Raw genomic sequence first — 23105 nt, forward strand, 5'->3', positions numbered from 1 at the left:
AAAGCTACAATTCTTTGACCAATGATCAGCCTGGACCTACCACAGTAAAGCTAGCTTTAAGGGAATAAGTTACATTACCTCTATGTTTAGAAACACTAGAAGTCAAGTATGCAAAGAACTGAGTCATAGTTGTGTTTATAAACAGCAAATACTGTAAGTAATTTTTATGTTTAGTTAAAAGGTACATTGTTCACCACTAGATGGTGTAGTTTGCTGTACAAATGTGATATATTAATTCATTTTAAAAATTACATTACTTTAAAAATCAGAGAGGAGGAAGAAACCTCACCAGACAGAATAAGCAACTGTTATGTAGATTTTGCTTCATTATACATAAAAGAGATAAACCATTTCTTAAATTCTTTGATATATGAACATTTGTTTGGAATGTTCTAGTCCTTATGAGTTACTCTTTTACATGATATAATGCTACTGGTCCTTGCTATCTTAAGCAGCACATAGGAATTTACAAGGAAATTCATTTATAGTCCTGCTACAAAAAATGGCACTTCCTGGGTTCAGTACAACATGCAGAAATTAAATTGCATAAATTAGCTCCATATTTGGCCAGCAGCTCTCACGCAAATCTGTTGGCTTCCAACTTTGACCTAGTTGACTTCATGAAGTCTTTTCATAGCCTGAAATACCAGAATGTCTATTATCCAATTCTGCACTTAGCCATCATTATTTTGTCCTTTTAGTATCTGAGGGTCATTTGCTTCAACATCTCCAGTCAGCAACACTGCTCACTCTGCCAGACCTTATGGAAGACCATGTAAAGGAACGTGTAGGATGGAGGGAAAAAGATTATCTTTTCTCAGCATACAAGATGGATATGAGGAACAAAAAGAGAGCAAGTGGTTACTTGCCAGTAACTGTTGTTCTTCAAGAGTTGCCTCTGTGTATTCCCACTCATGGGATTTGGTGCCCAGAGGCTGTGGAACTGCCTTGAAAAATTGTGACTCAAGTTGGGAGGCTCTTGAGAAATCTCATGTGAGAATAATGTCATCACACTAGTCTATATAAGGAAGTGCATTCCCCACCCCAACTCAATTTTTACTCCCAAACTGTACAGTCCTGATGTTATTTAGAACTCCGAGGTAGAGGAGAAGGAGGCTAGTGTGAATGCACAGAGATGACTCTAAAAGACCAAGTAATCGCTTTTTCTTCTCTGAGGGCCTCTGCACTTCCATTTATGGGATTCTAGTGGGCAGTGCTCCATCAAGTAGAACATAGGTGAAGAGAACTTAGCTAAATACATACTGTAGCATGGCACCACTCTTCTAGACCGGATACTGGACCACGATGCTAAGTGCAAAATGAGGTGCTTGATGAAAGTGTACACTGAACTGCAAATTGCTGCTTTGAGGATCTTCATGAGGGAAACATATCGAAGCCGTGCTGCTGCTGCAGAGGGAGGCTCTAAGGAGTGGGGTTTTAAACTGGGATGTTACTGGTTTCCTAGTCAAGATGTAACAATATTCTATATACCTACTAATCCAGTGTGAGTGTGTAAAAGATAATGGATTCTCACTGGCATCTCACCCATATACTTCAAATAACCAATTAGATTTTTTTTAAGGGTTTGGTCTTTTCCAGGTTAAAAAAAGAGCACCCTCTTCAGGTCTAGGAGAGGAGATTCCTGTGGGTGGGAGTGAAGTCTAGGGAAGAACACAGGGAGGGAAATGCAGTAAGAGAAGTGGAAATCTGAGACCACCTTAGGTATGGAGCTAGGATGAGGCCTCATCTGACTTTCTCCTTGTAGACCACCCTATTAGATGAAGTGACTAGCTATTAAAGCACTAAGCTCACTCACTCTCCTAGCAGACATTACTCTTATTAGGAAGGCTATTTGATCAATAGATGCTTGAGAGAGATTTGTGCAAGAAGTTCAAAGAAGACCAGTCAGCTTAATTACGACAAGATTTAGGTCGCCTTAAATGGGAGCTCTTTACTGAGAGGAAACACATTTACCATGCCTTTAAGGAACCTGGAGATTGTTGAGTGACAGAAGATAGGTTTGTTCTGAACATAATTGTGATGAGCAGATATTGCTGCCATATCGACTTTCAGTGAGGCTATAGCTAAGCCCTGAGACTTAAGGTGTAGAAGCTACTCTAGGACTGCACAGACCCCAGCTCGAGATGGAGCAAGTACTTTACTAGTGACACAGACAGTAAACCATTTCCTTTTCAGTTTATAGAATTTCTGGGTGTAGCCTTCCCTGTATTACATTAAGGATGGCCTGATTTCTCTGAGAACAGAAATAGTCCTCATTAGTCAGAAGGTTATCCTCCAATACTGAACAGTGGAGCATTTCTGGGTTGAGATGCAGAATTCCTTCCTGGATTTTGAGACAGGAGGTCTGGAGAAAGAGCAGCAGATATGATAGTTTTCTGACAACCAGCAAAAGATTTGGGGATTCCAGTGCTAGTAAAGTTACACTGGGGCTACTAATACACTGTTTGCTTTGTGCAATCTGATTTTCTATAGGACTCAGGTTATCAGAGGAACGTGAAGGAAGGGAAGGTGTATACAATGTGTTGGATCCAGTTCAATAGAAATCCATCAGGGAGAGTTTTTGTCCCTGTGTGCTCTGTTGAATACAAGTGGCATTTTGTGTTCTGTTCAGACATGAAGTGGCCCATCATTGAGTGAAATAGTCTCTGGCCACCACTGGTTTCAAGTACCACTTGTATTAATTCTGCGACCTCCTGCTGAGTGAATCTGCCTCCACATTCTTTCTCCCGCAAGCTGTAGAAAAACAGGGTGGAATTGGTTTTGGATGTACCACAGTCTGTTTTCTTGCCTCCACAGATAAAGGTTGGGAATGTACTCCCTCCCCCCACCCTTGCTTAGACATGTAGTACATGGCTGTGTTGTTGTCTGTACATGGCAATGGCGAAGAGGGAAGCAGGAGCTGGAGGATGGCGAGGTGGCCTGGTGCAGAATTAGATAGCGTCTATTACCTGTGACTGGAAGAAATCATGCACCAGGTGATATAGAAGAGAGATGAGGCCAAAAAGGAGGGAGAAAGAATTGGAGATGTGGTACACATTGGTGTGTGGCTGTCAACCACACCATCAGAATTGCTGCTTGGAGGCTGATGCAGAGGACTGTGAAGAGGTATGATGAGGAATCCTGCCCCTAAACCATTGAGGTAGTTTGCCAGCAGCCTGTTTTGAAAGTAACTAATAATGCCTCTGGGATTGCATTCCTTGGCGTTACAAGGAAGTTTGTCTCTGGAAGCAGAATGACACTCTGCTCTCAGAGTGTGGAGCAAGCCTACAACCCTTAGTGACTAAAGTCTTAGCCATTTTTTTCTGTTCCTTTGGTAAGGAGTCCCTCACGGCATCCTACAAGATATAAACGTAATGGGACATTATGGCCTTATAACAAGCCATCCAAAGGGCTAGTGAGCCAGATCAGAAGACACTTATGCCAAATATATAAAGCTTACTCTGTTGCCTCACACTGTTTCCCATGCTGCAGACACTGCCACGGAACTAGCTGGCAAATGTTGTAGCAGGAACTGATATCCTTCACCTGGCACAGGATACATCCTGTCCGCTTGTTTGGACACATGCAGGAATGAAAAGGGAGACAGATATTTTTGGCTGTGTTGAAAATGCTGGAGCTAGGAGGTGGAGACAGCTTCTCCCTGGTCTACATCTGTAATATGTCAAACAAGGGACCAGCTATCTCAGGGGCCATGACCCCTGCTGGTAACTGAAAAGTTTCTGCCATTCTCCCAAATAGCTCCTAAACTGTTTCTGTTCATCATAAAAGGAAACAGAGAGAACTCCATTTGATTGTCTGGTGAGGTGCCGCCTGCACGTTCTGGACAATGGACCCATACAGATCCTCTGAAGGAATCTCATCCCATTATTCTGATATAGGCCGATCCACCTTAGGATAAGATGGATGAAGTGGTGGTATCAGGATGCATTAGTACCAGATGAGGCATAGGCCTTAGTGAGGGCACTGGTGCCAAGTGAAAGCACTGTTCCAAAAGGAGAATCAGTGTCAATGCCTAGGTCAGCATCAGAGTAGGTCTTGCAGTTTCCAAAAAAGGCCTTCTTAAAGTCCTGTATGTAGGGCCACATTAGCAACTGAACAGGGACCTGTATAATATCCTTCTATGATATCTGGATTTGAGATAAGGGATGAGGTCTGGTTTCCTGAGATCTAATCAGAGGACCTGCAAGTTCATCTACAAAGGTGCTCTGAGGAAGGTCTATATTGGGACTGAAAGATGGCACAGAGTCAGGTTGCAGAAAAGGATTCAGAGGGATGGTTAATAGCTTTGACCACGGACCCCACACAGTCAGATGCAGAGAAATTAAAGCGTTATTAGAATCTGAAACAGTGAGGAGTCCAAGTTATTTGGTGCCAAGATGACTGGTTCTGGAGGAGCATTGAGAAGAGGTGACCACACCACTGTCTGAGTCTTCAAAGCAGCCATGGGTCTCAGATTGCAGAAGAGGATTGAGATGATGCTTCCTCTTTTTCTTCAGTTTATGACTCTTGTGGGGAGATGTACTTCTTATTCTCCTTCCTGAAAGCACATTTGACTGTGCTTGAGGTACCAAGGCAGAAGCGTTGGTGCCAGAGGTCAGGTCTGGAGTTTATACTGAGCAATGATGCCAGGTGAGGAGTAGGCACTGAGGTGGGCACTTCCTGTGTCAGCATCAGGGCTAATGAGGCCTAAAATAGATGCTTTGGTTGTGCTGGATGAAGGATTCCCTGCTAGTACAGGGCCAAGAAGATCCCAGTCTTGAGACAGTAGTGGAAGGCAGCACTGATGATGGAGCAGTAAATGTGTGTCTTGGGTCCTGTGTAAGAGGACCTTGGCACAGAGACTGGTCTCAGTTTCCTCAGCACGCCTGCTGAGGTATCGGGCTATAACACTGAGAAGCCAGATGAGCCTGAGTGTAGGTGTAGCAAATCATATACTGGGTTACCGAGTGGGTCTCTCTAAGACATAGAAGGCACAGGACATCTCTGGTATGACTGCCAAGCAAGATGCACACCTCACAAAGCCTTTACATGGCCCAAGGCCAGATTTATTCTCGATAAGGTGTTGAAGGCTCCCAGTACAGGTGAAGGGCTATTCACTCTTAGCTATCTTATACTATTCTAAACAGTTTAGAATAAAGTTTTAAACTAGGACTAAGGGAAGGTCTAATCGTAAGGACACAAAGCAAATTCTGTTCACTTTCTAAAGCGGCAGCAAACAAAGTGAGGCAGGTGAGGGTGTGAACACCCTTATATAAAGTAGGGTGATGACCCTCACCCTTGTGTGAGAATGCTTATGAAATCCCCTCATCAGACACAGTTGTTCAAGGCAGTTCTACAGCTTGATACCAGTGGAGCGAAATCTCACAAGTGGAAACGCATAGAAGCTCTTGAACAAGAAATGCATGGCTCTTACCGAAAAGAGCCAGGAAGAGGAAAAGTTCTCTGCAACAGGAATTATTTCTTGCTATATTTGAAAGGGGAAGATATTGCTCAGCATGAGCGTGTTTAATAGGAAAGTACTAAACAGGTTTAGCTTGGGTTTGACTCATAAGAGAATTAAAAACAAAACCAAAAAAACCTCCCAAAGACCAGATTATTCTAAAGTTCTGTATTCACCATGTCTGCCTGTGCACTGAAGTCTTCAGATTGAAGGCTGGAGCATCACCTCTGAATGACTACAGGATGGGGGAGCCCCTCACTTGGAATTACTTAAAAGAAAAATCACTAACCTCCTGGGAACATCTTTTAAAACTTTCTATCTCAGTCATTTTCAACCTGCATAATCTTTTTGGATGTCTTACTTTACAAGAGTGTGTTACTGAAAGCCAAAACGTATCAATGCCATAGAACCAGTTATGGGCACTATATGAAATGGGAGGAAGAGTATCTTTTTAAAAAGGTCTTATGCTACCTTCCAGATATTAAAGTGTTGATCCTGAGCCTACAATAATTATGCAGATGGACTCCTAGAGCCCACACAGAGTCTCAGTGATATAAATAGAACAGGAATACTTGTGGCACCTTAGAGACTAACAAATTTAACTTGTTAGTCTCTAAGGTGCCACAAGTATTCCTGTTCTTTTTGCGGATACAGACTAACACGGCTGCTACTCTGAAACCAGTGATATAAATAGGTCTCTGTGTACACACATGAAGTTCACTAGCATGTATCACATTGCAGGATCAGGGTCTTGGTTTGTTGAGTTGAGCCAGGAAGCAACTTCACATGTATTTCATGCATCAGCAATTATGAGGTTTTTAAAATTTAAAATAAAAAACTAACGTTTATAAATATTACTTTTTAAAATGATGGGTATATACATTTAAGAAATAGGCATCAGATTTATTGCCCCCAAAATAGTGCATTCTGCAAATCATATACTGCAGACTTATTATTATAATTTACTGAATGACAGCATAATCCATGGACTGTGAAGCACCATAAAACGAAGTGGGATGTTCATGGTCAAATCCAACAAATTAAAATAAAAAATGAATTACACTGGCCATCTCTCAAAGTTAATATTACTACCTTAAATTTCTATAACACTCTTCATCACATCCCACTAGCAAACGTTTCATAGAAAGCTTTATGGTAACAATACGCTCAGTTGTTTTATGTCTCATTCAAAAGATGGCATCTGCAATTGCAATGTCCCTAGCACCAGGCTATGAAATTTGCATAATATTGACTCAGAGGCAAAAGTGAAATCTAATTTTCCTAATGCCTCCTAGTTAGGTACTAATCAAGTCTGACCATTACCCACCATTTTGGGGGGGGGAAGGTAAGGGGATGTTTTGGTGGCTTTCCTATAACACTGATAGATTTTAAACTGTTGTGTTAATTTTTAATCATAATTATAATGTTTTTAATTTTTTGTATGTTTGTGTGGCTAGTATAGAACACCAAAAGAAGATGTACATTGTATTTATATAGCATATATTAGCAACAGTGCATGTTTGGAAAAAAATACTAAAGACATAATTTCCCCTACCTTTAACTGTATCCACCCAAACAAATAAATAGGCAAGTAAAACAGAATGATAAAAGAATTAAAAATTATTGAAAATATTAGATTAAGGCAGCATAAAGGTCTCTGATGATAGGGTTATTTTGTTTTTTGGTTACTTTTGAGGGGAGGGGAGTGGACAGAAGAGGAAATGAGAGGAGCAGAAAACTGGAATTTCACATAGTTTGCATTATTAATTAACTGAAGTCTCTTACTGGAACTCCAGCAGAGAAATATGAACAATTTTAATATGTATTTAATTTTTTTTTAAATCACAATTTGAGTCCTCCCCACCCACAAGTCACACATTTGATTTTCTCCTATTCATTCAATATTACCATTTCATCTCAATTTCATACGTTTCCTCGAATATCTAAGGCTCTGATCCTAAAAAGTTAACTCCATGTGGGATGACGTGTGTGCGTATAGCCCCCAACTAACTTTACTGGGACCCCACATGGAGTAACTTGCAGGATCAGTAAATGCAGACACCTATTACTTATCAGACCATCACTTTCTAGAAAGAGAGAGACCAGAGAAATACATATGTGCACACACACCTTGAAGAAAAATAAACAGATGAAAAGATTGGTAAGTTACAGATAATACAAACATTAAGCATTCCATCTGCCTATTCTCCCTGGCTTTCATGTAATTTTCACAGACTAAAAAGGAACAAGATGCATCTTGTATGCCACAGCGACATTTTAGTGCTGCTTCATTAGACATATTATAGATCCAAAATACTGAAGAATCCAATTACATTGCATTTCATGTATGTGTTACATACCAACATGACCCATATACAAGTATTGTGGGGGAAAAGAAACAAGGGGAAAAGATTAAAATTTCTCTCTCTCTTGTTTTTAAGTGGAAAACAGGTTAAAAACTTGTCATCTATTTTGTCCATGAATAAAAGAGTACTTTAAGAGTTAGTCTTTTCATATTGGCTCTTAAATTTTGAATAAATTCATGTCAAAATTTTTAAGAAAACATCCAATATGTTCAAAGAGAATATAAACATATTCCAATGTCTCATCTTTTCAGTTGACAATAAAAATGTGAACACATTTAAGGAAATGTTTTCATCAGTATCACACTGACTTTTCCAAAATTCAAAGTACATATTTTAAAAGTGTTATTCTGCACTGGATGGATGAGAAAATTAATAGCAGTCACTGCATATTATCTTAATATGGTAGCATTCTGCTTGGTATAAAACAAGTTATCTGTCATTTGTTTTCCTTTATTTTGAGAACACCACAATTAACTATTTAAAGACTGGCTTGTTACTAACCTTTTTGTGTCTCCTTTTTGGACTTTTACCCAGTGCTCCACTTGAGTCATGTTGTTTTTCCTTTGCATCTGTTTATCTGGATTTGCTCTGGGAACAAACCCTCTTTTATAGAAACTGGTACCATTCTGCTCCACTGGGCCAATACTCATGTTTAATGAACTAGGAAACGTCCCATTCTTCTCAATTGGCTGAGGCTGAGCTACTTGGGGCCGAGATGCACTTGTTAAATCTGGAAACTGATCAACTTCTCCTGATGATAATGGATGCTTAGATTTTCCCCTCTTAGCTTCCAGAATTTCTTTTCTGAAGACATAACGTTCTTCATCTTCTCTTTCTTTTCTTATCTCTTCATGCCTATCAAATCCAAAGATTTCAGTTGCTTTTTGATAACTTTCTTTTACATCAGCAGTATCCACCTTTGCACGCTCTTTGCGGGAATCCACATGGTTAGCTTGGGGAACAGCTTGCTGATCCCCTTTTTCTGTTTCTCTGCAATGAAAATAATGTGCTTATGTGAACACCACTTTAGTGTGAAATCTTAAAAGAAAAGTCAGTGTAGATTTGCTAAGATTGTAAGAAAGGGAAGCCCACAAAAATAGCCTCTACTGCTGGTGATAACCTGATGCACCAGATAACCTGTGACTGCAGATAAGACTGGGTGAGAATCCTTTGTTCCCCCATTTATACAAACCATTACTAAGGAAACACCAAAGAAACTTATTTTCAGCTGCACTTTGCTAGAAACAGTTATACTGAAAATACTGATAGCACAGCATAGTGTTCAACTTCTGTAAATGTAAAATTGTTTGTTACAGGGGTTGGGAGGGAAGAAGTTGTTGACCTAAAAACAAGGAGAGGAGAGGAAAACACCTGCCATGTGGTACAAGCTTCTCCATTTCAAAGGGGAAAAAATTCTCTTACAAGTATTTTTATAAGCTCCAAGAATAAGCCATTTCTGATAAGGATGATATAGCAATATCCAGAGAGAGATGAAGTCCCATCAGAAGCAAGAGAAATCATTCTAACCCTTCTTCAGTTTGGTGGCTAAATTTTAACAAGACTATCACAGATAAAATTGTTAAATATGTTATTTTAAGTACTTTATTTTAGGTATTTTTCTTTTTTCTAAATCTTGCCAAAACCCAAAGCAGAATATCTTTTGAGTTTATTTGATAATTGGAAGTATTAGGTACTATTGTTGGTTTATGTTATTTTTGATAGCTAGCCCACTTCATCTGTAACTTTCCTCATTTAATCCTCTTTGGCAGTTTATTAAGATGTCACTGATCTCTAAGTAGCACTTCATCTTCTCTGAAACCATATGACCTGATAGTCAGTTTTTGGTATCAGCATCTGTAAAGCTTCAAAGTAAATAGCCTAGCTGTAAAGCCTTTTCTTGGAGTCTCTGTTTATTAAATCTGTCAAACTTTGGCTGATATATTTTTTAACTGGCAGTGCACAGATATTAACCTAACTGTTTTTTAAAATGCTATATCAATTAAAAGATTTTGGGACACAGAGGTCCTAAACCAGACTATCCAGTGTCACTGTGACATTTCCATCTTCAAGAGACTAAAGCTATATTTTCACTTTCCTTTTAAGGGCCAGACAGAGTCTACACTGCTGAAGTGCCATTGTATGAACAAATTCCATTCAAGAACTGGGCAATTCTGTAGTTCTGCACAAGCCCTTAGCTGCCAAGATTCTAAACACTTATAGAGCTAGTCAAAAATAAGGACACATTTTTTTGCATAAAGTTTGTCCCTTTTTTTTGTTGAAAATTTTTGAATAAAAAATAGAGATGGGTGAAAAAAATTGATAAAGAGACAATTCTCAAAAAATAATAATTTTTTTTGAGGGGCGTCACCAAGGCAGCCAGTTTGCAGGGCTTGGTTCAAGTGTATTCGGAGGTCCAGGAAGATCAATTCAATTGAGCCATCCTCCCATGTAATTATATGATTCAAATTGCAAGGGCAGGTATACAGGAAAGAACAGAGAAGGACGGAAGGTCCAGAGGTAAAGACAGGAAATTGGCAGCATGCAGGCAGCATTATCACTTCAGAGTCCTGAAATAGCTTAAAGGGCAATCATTCAGGCACAGCTACTGAAGCAGGGGAAGAAAAAAGATGGTAAAAGAGCTAGGCTTTGTATTCTCTAGGGAAAAAAAGTGTATTTTTTTTAACTCAAGGTAAAATCTTAGTGAAGACAAAGCAGTGTGTAGTGTTCACACAAGTTAGCAGGTTCAAGAGACATTGGGAGAGCCTACACCCAGTCAACTTGGGCAACAACTACAAACTGTCTTGTCTTCACTAGAATTTTTTGAGTTAGCTAGCTCGTGTTAAGAGCACACTTTTTTTTTTTTTTTAGTAAAAACAACCTAAAGAGGAGGGGACCCTGAATCACTCCCCCCTCACACACACAAAGTACCCCTACTTTTCCTGTATCCATGTCAAAACAATGAAGGCTGGCAAGCAAGCAGCTCCAAATGTCTGGACAGAGCCTGGGCACTGGGGTCTCCACTATTCACAAAGTACAGCTCTCCCCATCATTATAGGATGAGGAAGAAGAGGGCCTGAAAAATGCCCTGATGTCTAATTGCCTGAGGACTAAAACCATGTTAAGTTTCCATTGGCACATCTTTACTCCCTATAAATAGATCAATTTTGCACCTATAAGTAAATCTGTCCCACTTATGAATAAATTAATTCTGTCCTACAAACTCCTACTCCTATCAAATAAATCTCGATACTGCCACCCTTCCCCAAGCTCCCACCTCTCCTCTTCTTCCCACTTTAAGTCCCTATCTTTCTCCTCACACTGCTGTCTTCACTCCCAAAGACCAGCCCCATGTGTTTCAAGAATAACGACTGACAGTTTAAATAAATACACAGCTCTCCAACCATAGTCTAAGCAAGCTGAAAACAGGAATGAATGATGAAAGATTCTACCTCATCTAATACAAACAATATTAAATAATCATTGCTAACTGAAAGAGCACCACCTAAAGCAACTGGACTTAGGGATATGAGTACCCTTCTGATAAAATGTCTGCATTTTCATCTTCAGCAGTTACTACTAACTCAGTCACATTTTCATTCTTGTGCATGGTCATAATTTACATGCTTCTAACTTTCTTGGGATTTTCCCCACCAATTTTTGTTTAGATTTATAGTGTATGGTTACACAGGGAGAAAAGACCAGCAGCACAGCCACAGCTGGCCTGAGTCACTTGATTCGGGTTCGCGGGGCTGGGGCTCTGGGCTAAAACTCTCTGTGTAGACACTCACCAGCTGGTCCGCTTAACAGTTCAGTTCTTCTGGGGATTTATCGCTGTCCGATCGTAGGCCACTTCCCCAGTGACATTTGGGGTGGGGAGAAGACTCAGGCCTACCCAGCACTCCAGATTCCAGCTCAGGGATTCTCATGCCACTATGTCCCTTTAACAAAACTACCTTCAATTCCTTGGGCCACTTCCCCACAGCCCCAGCCTTCACCGATGCTTCACCCTTAGCACAAGACTCTTCTGTGCTCAGGCCCACAGCCAGCCTGGAGCTCTTTCTCACTCCCCTGGACCCTGCCAGTACTGAGCTGTCCATTGTGCTGCAGTTCCTTTTGGCCAGCCAGGAGCATCAATCATCTTCCTCTGGCTCCAGCCAGGAACTGCCTGTCTCTGGCACTGCAGCTCCTTTTTATATGGCCATTCTGGGCACCGATTAGCTGCTCCCTGATTGGCTGCTTCCTGAACAGTCTCTCTAGGCTGCTCAGAGGACTTAGCTTCACTGCTCCTTTCCTGGGATGGGTGTGCCTAGACCCTGAGGCCTCCAGCAAGGAGTCTCTGGGCCTGGTCATCCCATCACAGGTTCAAATAAAAGATGGTCCTTTTCTTATTTTTCCAAATCGCTTTTCAGATAGAGAATTATGTAAGTATACATCTTTTGAATATTAATTCCTTCAAACAAATGTTATTCTACCTTCACTCTCTGATTTATTCCTTCACAATTCAATGTAAAATATGGGTGAAAAAATGGAATCAGTATGTAAAATTTGCAGGGCCTCCCTGATATTTTTCCTTTCAATTGTTCCTAGCCGTAACTTATAAAGAACATACCGTATATACTCATTCATTAGCCCGTTCAATTATAATCCGACCCTCCCAAGATGGTTAGGTAAAAATAGCAAAAACTGTATGACCTTTCATAAGCCAACCCTATATTTCAAGGGCTGGCAGACTTTGGCTCCCGGCCCATCAGGGTAAGCCGCTGGCGGGTCAGAACGTTTTGTTTACCTGGAGCATTCACAGGCACAGAGCTCCTCAGCTCCCAGTGGCTGCGGTTTGCCCTTCCCAACCAATGGGAGCTGCGGGAAGTGGCGTACCATTTTCCACAGCTCCCATTAGCTGGGAAAGGCAAACCGTGGCCATAGAGTGCTGAGGGGCTCCATGCCTGCAGATGCTCCAGATAAACAAAATGACAATGTATTAGATATTCAATTCAATGATTCCATAGAGTTTAAAATCATCAAATTTTGGTGTAGACCTGTTATAAGCCAACCCCCGCTCTTTGATGCATCACTTTTTTACTAAAATTATTCGGCTTATGAACGAGTATATATGGTACATAATAGGAATCAGCATGCAGCCAAAACCAAAATCATAGTTTTGGAGCTAGATTCCAGAGCAAAAAGATTAGTTACTGGTAGGTCTGTTATTTATACCTAAAAAAAGAAAAAGAAAAGTAATCTCATTACAGGATACAGGTATGGCCACTGTTAAAACTGCGTCTGACAATAATTAACTGGAAAACACAAGGGTTCTGGAATTTGAAGGTTATCTGTTGTTTATTGTTTGAGAGTTTTGCCAAAAACAAGCACTAGGCGCAGTACTTCTGGGAAACTGCACTGTGAAATTTTAATCCTCAGAGCCTAAGGGTTAAGAACAGGATAAGCTCTCAGTATAAAAAGAGTTCTCTTTTCAGAATAGATGTAAGAAAAGGAATACATTGCCAAAGTCAAAATGTAGAAAAGTAGTACTAAGTCAATTGTAAGAACAGGGAAAAACTGGAAGCAGCTAAAGACAAACAGTTATTGTTTGATTTAGTCCTCCCCTCACCCACCAACCCCAGGTTAGATAGGGAAGTCTTCAGCAGGCTAGAGGATATCTCCTGTCTCTTACATGTTCCTTTGTTCTACACTTTATAAAACTTAAAAGACTGGCACAAATGTTTCTGAAATTGTGTAGGATGCTTACTAGTGAAGTGGGCCAACATCTTTCAGAAAAAAATAGTTATCACCTGCATTTCTATGCATTTACATCTGTATCTGAACTTATAACTTGTCATTAACTCTTCTCACTAATTTTCATTACCACTTTAAGTAGGGTTTTGAGATCCCTCTTCGAAAAATTCAAATGTGAATTTCTGTCAACTAGCTAAACCTAGGATTATTTGTTTCCACACAAAAGATGCAGTGATTCAACAAAATCAGTTTTTAAATCCATTTAGCTAAAGTATCATAGAATCATAGAATCTCAGGGTTGGAAGGGACCTCAGGAGGTCATCTAGTCCAACCCCCTTCTCAAAGCAGGACCAAACCCAACTAAATCATCCCAGCCAGGGCTTTGTCAAGCCTGACCTTAAAAACCTCTAAGGAAGGAGATTCCACTACCTCCCTAGGTAACCCTTTCCAGTGCTTCACCACCCTACTAGTGAAAAAGTTTTTCCTAATGTCCAACCTAAACCTCCCCCTCTGCAACTTGAGACCATTACTCCTTGTTCTGTCATCTTCTGCCACTGAGAACAGTCTAGATCCATCCTCTTTGGAACCCCCTTTCAGGTAGTTGAAAGCAGCTATCAAATCCCCCCTCATTCTTCTCTTCTGCAGACTAAACAATCCCAGTTCCCTCAGCCTCTCCTCATAAGTCATGTGCTCCAGCCCCCTAATCATTTTTGTTGCCCTCCACTGGACTCTCTCCAATTTATCCACATCCTTCTTGTAGTGTGGGGCCCAAAACTGGACACAGTACTCCAAATGAGGCCTCACCAGTGCTGAGTAGAGGGGAATGATCACATCCCTCGATCTGCTGGAAATGCCCCTACTTATACAACCCAAAATGCCATTAGCCTTCTTGGCAACAAGGGCACACTGTTGACTCATATTCAGCTTTTTGTCCACCATAACCCCTAGGTCCTTTTCTGCAGAACTGCTGCCCAGCCATTCGGTCCCTAGTCTGTAACAGTGCATGGGATTCTTCCGTCCTAAGTGCAGGACTCTGCACTTGTCCTTGTTGAACCTCATCATATTTCTTTTGGCCCAATCCTCTAATTTGTCTAGGTCCCTCTGTATCCTAGCCCTACCCTCCAGTGTATCAACCACTCCTCCCAGTTTAGTGTCATCTGCAAACTTGCTAAGGGTGCAGTCCACACCATCCTCCAGATCGTTAATGAAGATATTGAATAAAACCGGCCCCAGCACCGACCCTTGGGGCACTCCACTTGATACCAGCTGCCAACTAGACATGGAACCATTGATCACTACCCGTTGAGCCCGACCATCTAGCCAGTTTTCTATCCACCTTACCGTCCATTCATCCAGCCCATACTTCTTTAACTTGCTGGCAAGAATACTGTGGGAGACTGTATCAAAAGCTTTGCTAAAGTCCAGAAATAGCACATCCACTGCTTTCCCCTCATCCACAGAGCCGGTTATCTCATCATAGAAGGCAATTAGGTTAGTCAGGCATGACTTGCCCTTGGTGAATCCATGCTGACTGTTCCTGATCACTTTCCCCTCCTTTAAGTGGTTCAGGATTGATTCCTTGAGGACCTGTTCCATGATTTTTCCAGGGACTGAGGTGAGACTGACTGGCCTGTAGTTCCCTGGATCTTCCTTTATGTGGATATGCAAATCTGTTTACACATGATTTACATAGATATAATCAAGTTAAAGAGTGGTCAATAGAGGGCTGCACCAATTTAGCTAAATCAATTTAAAAACTGATTTTAGTTAAGACACTGCAACTTCTGCGTGTATCCAAGACCCTAAAAAGTCCTAGAACTTTTCCTAGGCTAGGAGGTGGTGTCAAGAAAATGAGGATGATGTGCCAAAGAGAAGGCAAGATTTGTGGTTCCTGGGAGACAGGCAGGTCAGAGTTTGCTGAAGAAGCAAATCTAGGCATCACACTCCTTTATACAAGTCCCTCTCTCCCAGTCTGAGAATTGCCCTCTGCCTGCCATTGTGTACCACACCTTCCCTCATGCTGTGAAACAATAAGACATATACATCATAATATGTTTAAAAAAGGCTTTCAGATCCTGGCTGGATCCTCTGAGATCCCTTCCTGGAGGTAGGAGAAATAAGATGAAGGGAGTCACACACTGAACAGACATGTAGACATACCCCCTCACTGAACAATGTTGTGCTATGGAACCATGCACAAGCATCCCATTGTGTTACAGGAACCTCACGTCGAACCCTTTTTAACCAACCAACTGTACCGGAACCTGCTAAAGTTGCAACAATGAAATTGAAAGCCCTCAAACTTGACCTCCTAGATGCTGGAGGGAAGGTGAAAAAACCCAATCAGCAGTTTGCCAATTTTGCCATATGGGAAAAATCCCTTCCAGACCCCAAACAAAGTATGGCCATCAACCTAGCCTCCTATCAAAAGAGATCAAGCTCATTAGATATGGGTGGGTAATGGCAGGTCTCGAACACAGTCAAACTGATGAGTCATCAGCAGAAAGCAAAAGAACTCAAACTGGCTACTACCAGCAGTAAAGGGAAAGAGAAACTACCCCATTCTACCTTTCCCAGCAGGTAAGATCCAATCAGCCAGCCCCGCAAAGCTACAGTGTCCAATGGCAGGGAGTGTAGGGAAAGAATGTGAAGGCAGGAGGTGTCCCCGTTCCCTCCAGACCCATCAAAGCTGCACTCTGGCAGCAAGGATGAGATAGATCAACGCTGAGTGTTCTCAGGTCCCACTAATTTATGTAATGAGTATACATGAAACAGAAGAAGGGAGTGAAAGTTGACTAAAATCAATTAACATTTGAATAAGCTGTAACAAAGACCTACACGTCATATACTGAGCCAACATTAACAGTATTTTGTTGCTGACTGCATTTTGCTATTACACTCCGACTATCAATCTTTTATTTCTGTGATGGTTATTCAAAGTTTGCCTCTCAAGGACAAACTGCTCTTGCCTCTCGGTTTGTCCCCCGTTTGGCGACCAGCTGTAAGAACAATTAATCTTTAACTATGGCTCCCCCTTTGTGTCATATCAGCAACTCAACAGTTAATAAGTTTTTTCTTTATTATCTTTTACCTGAAATAAACATATATAACTAAACAACCTCTTCACGTTGCATATCCACATATCAGTCAGAGCCCTCCAAAGAGGTATTTAATTTAAAAATTACAGAAAAAAAGAATAAAAGGATGGTAAATATTATATATCCTTGATGTGAACATTGAGGGAAATTCCTTTAAGATGGCGTTATACTAACATCACAAAAAAGAAAATAAGTATTATTTAAGGTATGAGATAATCTTAAACATTTATTACTATTGTAGAGTTCATAGTCTCTTCTGATCCATCACCAAGCATCATAAGGGGTGGTCTTAAAAATGGAGTCTTTCTTACTTTTTGTCTATTTATGTCCTGTCTGAGCCAAAACAGAATTTTTCTGGTCTCTGAGAGCATTTTCAACTGCTAGCTCCTCATCCCAGCCTCTTTTGAAGTTTACTGCTCAATGATTGCTTTTTCTTGGACTTCAGAATTTCAGCACTTCAGAAATGAACTTTAGAAAAAGTAGTGCCTAGGAGCTCCAATCACAGACCAGGACTCCACTGTGCTAGTTATGTAACATAGAGCATATCCCTCCCCCAAAATGTTACAAAACGCAGTGTTAGAAAATACAGTAAGTCAAGATGTTAACTAATACTAGTTTCCAAGATGTATCTATACACTTTTATTCCATAACTGAAAAGCATGGGAAAATTAAAGTTGATAAGTATATTTGTCCTTTTCTTATATTTTGGTTTTTACTCTCTACTCTTTAAAATACCCCTCTTAGAAATTTGAAAATGGTATCCCCATTCCACTTCTCTCCAAAAGTTTTGTTTTTGCCCTATTTTTTTCTTTTTAAACTTGCTTCATTTCATTGTCCACACAGAGACTTAGTGCGCAACAAGCCAGGGTGTGAATAAATCTATAGCGCACTAGCCTGTTGTGCACTAAGTCACTGTGTGGACCATGCTACAGCATACTAAAAGTTACAGAGTATGCTGTGACATACTGCACTCTATGGATCTTTTAGAATCCAGTAGCAGGGTCCACAGAGTGACTTAATGCGCAACAGGCTAGTGAGCTGTAATTTCATTCAGACCCTGGCTTGCTGCATACTAAGTCTTGATGTGGACAAGCCCTAGTACTTTCTTTGTGTACCAGCACCACTGATGCTGGCAAAATAATTTTGAACCTAGGGTTTTCTTTACTTTGTGCTCCTTAGCTTGTTGATTCATTAGCATCTAAGTATACTAATGTAGGACCACTATAAAACCCCCTCACAAATTTCTTTAAAATCAGAATGAGTTGTATACATCTTATTCACTGATTTAAAAAGTTAAAATGAAAACAGAGTATTCTCTTGCTTCTAAAAATATATTTTAACTCACTACTCTTGATTTTTGAAACAAGTTTTTAGCTGTAAGTTAGTAACATAATAAACTTGCCTCTTCAGTGATGAACGTGTTTGCATCAGAGTAGCTTGATTCATGGCACGGATCCAGTCATTCATATCCTCTAGGGTATCTGCACTGAAGTAGTATGTGCGCATTCCTGAATGCTCTGCCTGACAGCCAATAACAGAACTCTTATTATAAATGTATGCCCTCATCCCTGTGTGGACAGCCTGGAAAAGCAAAAAGCAAAGACAAATTAGACAAAACTATTATTCTGAGCCTAAAGATTTATTGTAACTTGAGTGGTTACCTTAAAAAAAAGTTAAGAGTTCTCACAGTATCCTCCTGTATAAAAAATAGAAGATCTCACACTACTATAACCACTGCAGTGTGACAGATGTTGAGTTTTAACGTCACTTTGCAATTTTATTTTAGATCAGTTGATGCTGTGTAGTTTCTTTCCTTCTTTTTCATATTATTAAAAAAACATTGCAGCATTTTGTTCTGTTTTTCATACCAATAATAGGAGTAAAATGAAAAGCTCCAATCTTCATGCATTTTATTTGCTGTGAACACAATACAAAACAAACTAATGGATCTTTTAGCAAGAATTGCTTAAGTGAGCCAATTTTCCCAGATCATATCATGAAGCAATCTGTTTAGAAGAAACACAATACAAATCTTACCATACATGTTTTTTAAACTGACATTTTAGGAATAATTGTATTGCATGTTAAGACCTTTAGGTTAAACAATATACTTTAAAAAGCACTAAATTAGCTACAAAAACACTATACTTGATGATAAACTTAGCAACATTTACTGAATTATTAAAGCACATGGTATTGTATTTCAAATGTTATTGCATACAAAAAGTTTCCATGTGCCATCTCAAAACCAAAACTATTTAAGATATTTAGATATATCAAGCTGCCAGCAGCTAAGTATTAAACTTCAACACTGTGACATTTCTATTGTTCTTATGTACATAATTTTATATCAAATGTGTGTTTTCATTATTCTAGTCTAGTTATGTTTAGTCAGATCTTACCCACGGTTCCATAAAGACATGGTACCTAAATTACTAAGTCTCATCAGATGATCCTTCCTGAAACAAGCTACAATATTTCCTGTGCGTTACATTATAAATGCACTTCAAAAGTAGACAATCAGAACTCATCTGCTACTGTTAACAGAATTAACAGCATCTGACAGCTATTCACAGAATCGTAAATGAGGTCAGCAATTTTCAAGTTTTCTCTATACTAGTTAGTACTTCAAAATCTTCTATTTTGGCTTGAGAAGCTTTGGTTTTATTTGGTCATATTTATTTAATGACAGAATCAATGAATCTCCCTCTTTTTTGTTGCATTTCCAAGCACTGGACCTGACTATAAAACTCCATTCATCTTGTAGGCTCATGCAATAAATATTTTGAGCACATTAGTAATTTAACTGTTCACAGTTTTTGGACAAACTACAGCTAGTATCAACACACACAAATACTAACTACATAAAAGCATTTTTTAACCGAGTGAAGTTTTCATTCACATATACATATGTATAAAACAAACATGCCTTTTATTTTAAAAGCTACATTCCACATATAACTCTTATAGCTGAACTTCTGTTTTGATGGAGTCTTTTCCCACTTGTTATTCTACACTGAAAAATAACCTACCATCATACTTGGCTTTAGAAATACAAACAGTTTTGACAGAACACAATATGTTTGATCTTGTGTGAAGCTACATGATCTGTTATATACTCTAAAATTGCTGAGTTAGTGTTAACATCAGACTCTCACTTCAATCATGTGCAAACTTATTCTAGAATAAGGGGGTTTCCCCACTCTTTCAGCACTTCATGTTTTGTAGACAACTTGCTCCCTTCCCTTCCTTTGTTCCCAGAAGGACTGCAAACATTTGAACATGGCCTTTCACTCACCTACATGACCACTACAAGGGAGCCCTCTTATTTCCTTTCAGTCAGCTCTATCATATATTTTGTTCTAGTGCAAGTCTTTTGGCTGCCATCTCCCATCCCACTAGGCAGGAAGGTTGATCGGACCAGCAGTGTGTTAAACAGGACAGCTTAGAAAGAAGGGGGACAGCACATGCCTGGGATTACAAGCCCTTCCATATCCTATTGGCCAGCCAGGGGGAGGGGAGGATGGGAGACAGGGTGGTGCAAAGAGGGAAGCTGACTGGCCTCTCACATCCCCATTAATTGAAACCTCTACTGAGGTTTTTGGGGGCACCTGAGCTGCCTACCCTCCCTCCTTATAATTGTAGTATAGTAGCTGTGGTTTTGGATGCACAGAGTCTGACCACTCACCTGTTTTGGGATCAAGAACAATTTTTTCCCATTGTGCCAGTCTGGCAGAGCCCTGTTGGGTTATTTCACCTTCCTCACAGTAAAATGGAAGCATAGTTTTGTTAAAAAGAAGGAGGACTTAGAAATTAATATCAGTAATTTGTAGGAATGTTTAGTTCATTGCAATTTGCTGCCACTGTCTAGTGTGGATAAAAGCCAAAATAGCCAACTCCCAGAAGTAAGAGACCTGGAATTTTGCTGGTGGACCTTGTGACTATGGGAAAAGGGGAGAGCTGAAGGCTTTGCTGATTGAGGTCCCTCTTTGCTATCCCCCTGCTCTCCTTGGAGTGGGGAGGATGGGAGGATTCAGAAGTGAGCTGAGTCCTAAGGATAGGCTGAAGAGGGTCTACCTCAAGTTATGTGGTTGTAGGGTGGGAGCCATGCAGCCTTGGACTGAACACACTTAAATGCCTGGTGCATGAGAGTCACAGGAGATGAGACATGCTTCTGAGGGTTAAGTTAATAAAGCTGAAGCCTGCTGTTTAAATTGAACTCTGTCTTCATTCACCTGTATATCCTCATTAATGTGGTGTGTCTTTTCTCCCATAGAATTCTATTACACTCTCTCTCAGGGTAGCCATGTTCACCATGCAACTGGAAGAGAGTGCAGGACACGATTTGCCTAACAAACTGTATAAGCAGCAAGCAATATGTATATGGCACTTTCGCCCTTCAAAGACTGAAGAAATTACATGTATAGCGTTAGAGAATGAGGAATAAAGGTGTTGTGCTATTATCAACAAACCATGACTCACAAAAGAGTTAAGAGAATTTAAAATTGGTCAGAATAACATTCAAATGTATTCCAGATATCTATTAGTAGCACATAGAACACGCAAGAAAGAAAACCACAATCTTACACTGGTGTCTGATGGCTGTCACTGCTAACAGACACAGAAGAGTTTTGAGAGTCTTATTTTTTATTTTAAACAATTGTTATTAAGGATATCTACAGCATACTAAACAAGCCTGAAATATAACACATGTATATACACAACTGGGGGAAAAATAATATTGGTACCTATTCATGCATTCAGATGCCTTATTCTGGACAGACAGGAAAAGACAGGCTCTCTCCCATAAGGCACAGAAGGAGAAACGGAGAGCAAACCCCAAGAGCATACCCATAAGGACAAGACAAGGACAAAAAAAGTTGAAGTTAAAATAGTAAAAGGATTCAGGTTTTCAAGGACTATATTTTAAACATAAAACTACACTGATTAAAGTAAGTAATAACTAATGTTAAATGTCTAGAACCATTAAGTTAATGGATAGAAATACTAAATTAAGAGAAAGTCACAATTACACAGAGAAAGTTAACAACTTTTTACACATTCCTCTGAAAGTCAGGCATCGCAATAACTTATGAAAATACAGCAGAATAATTCCTCTTACTCTTAGGTTGAAAAGTGTCAAATTTATGGAACACTTATAAGCCAAAATTAAAGGAATATCTCATCCCTCAGCTAGACAGTGAATCAGTTCCCTATAAAAATTATCAACGTTATGTGGAGAGGGAAGAATAATTAGATATAACAACTCTTCAGGAAATCTAGAAGCTGGGACCACTTTTTCCCCCTCCTCTTCCTCCATTCTAAAGTCTGAAACAGTCCCTTTCAGGTATACAGAGCATGGATTTCCTCAGTTTACATCATGATAATAAATCCATTAGACAGATTTAAGGTACACAAGCTACCAGAACGCTTAAAGGGAAGGCTCCCTGGTTGCACATGTGCCTTAAATCTGGCTAATGGATTTATATATAAAGAGTGAAGTATGTCAACACTAACTTCAGGAAGCAATGAGATACTATGAGCAACTGACGAAGGTGGCAGCCCAGATCCCAAAAGTCTCAGCAATGAAGAGCAGCTCAACATAGTAAATCCTGATTTCCGCTAATAAAGGACATTAAAATACACAGAAACAGTGTTACAATGGCCTCTATTTTACAGGCAAAAATTGTGATCTCTCTCGTTTCTTCAAGAGATGAATCCTCCCTATCACAGAAGTTATACATGGTCGTATCAATGTAAAAGTAGAGTGTCTTGGTAGGTCTGATGTCATTTGTGATCTCTCACTGAAGTTTTATTACTACTCCATCTTATTCACTTTCACCATATTGGACGTAAAGCAACAAATCATGGACGTGATTCTGCAGGATCAGAACCTATGTTTGTATACGTGCTTACAATGAATTGTTCCTTTGCCAAGGAAATGATGGAAGGCTCCCCCACTTTCTCAATCTAGTATAATGGAGGAATATTCCTAAACTATTTTTTTAGTATTATAGTTGGATAAACTTAAAAAACATTCCCTATGAAAATACTTTTCACACACAAGAACAATCAAAAGCAATCTTTTCTCAGGGAGAACTCTCCAGCTTTTAGTAAGATTTTAATGACATTAATTGACATTAATTTGACAATACTCTGTGTTTTAAACTGTTTAATACTAAGACCAGCTCAACAAACTAAATGAATCTGTCAGAAAATAAATGTTTAAAATGGAAGCTTGCCAATAACTAAACTCATACTTATACTGTAACTGGAATTTTGCACTAAACTAAATAGAAGACAGACCACGTTTAAAATGACAGGATACATTTTCCACTTGTTCAGGACTTCAGTGTGAAAAAAGTCCTATCTTTATTTTGGGATTAATCTTGTTGTGTTTTCTATTTCTAGCAGCATTTAGTTATGACATATAATGTTCACCCATGC

General features: G+C 39.7%; 1 protein-coding gene across 5 annotated transcripts in view; it reads right to left on the reverse strand.

Moving 5' to 3' along the window:
• The window catches only part of PLEKHA7 (pleckstrin homology domain containing A7), a 370306-nt gene that overhangs the window by 66185 nt on the left and 281016 nt on the right, over window positions 1-23105 (reverse strand). For all 5 annotated transcript variants that reach the window (XM_045015322.1, XM_045015323.1, XM_045015324.1 and 2 more), the window contains 2 exons: window positions 18061-18239; window positions 8329-8817 (listed from right to left, as the gene is read on the reverse strand). In XM_045015322.1, the coding sequence (XP_044871257.1) occupies window positions 8329-8817; window positions 18061-18239 (668 nt within the window). The remainder of the gene's footprint in view (window positions 1-8328; window positions 8818-18060; window positions 18240-23105) is intronic.

The sequence above is a fragment of the Mauremys mutica genome, chromosome 4, assembly GCF_020497125.1.
Source record: "Mauremys mutica isolate MM-2020 ecotype Southern chromosome 4, ASM2049712v1, whole genome shotgun sequence".
In the NCBI taxonomy this organism is placed as follows: domain Eukaryota; kingdom Metazoa; phylum Chordata; order Testudines; family Geoemydidae; genus Mauremys; species Mauremys mutica.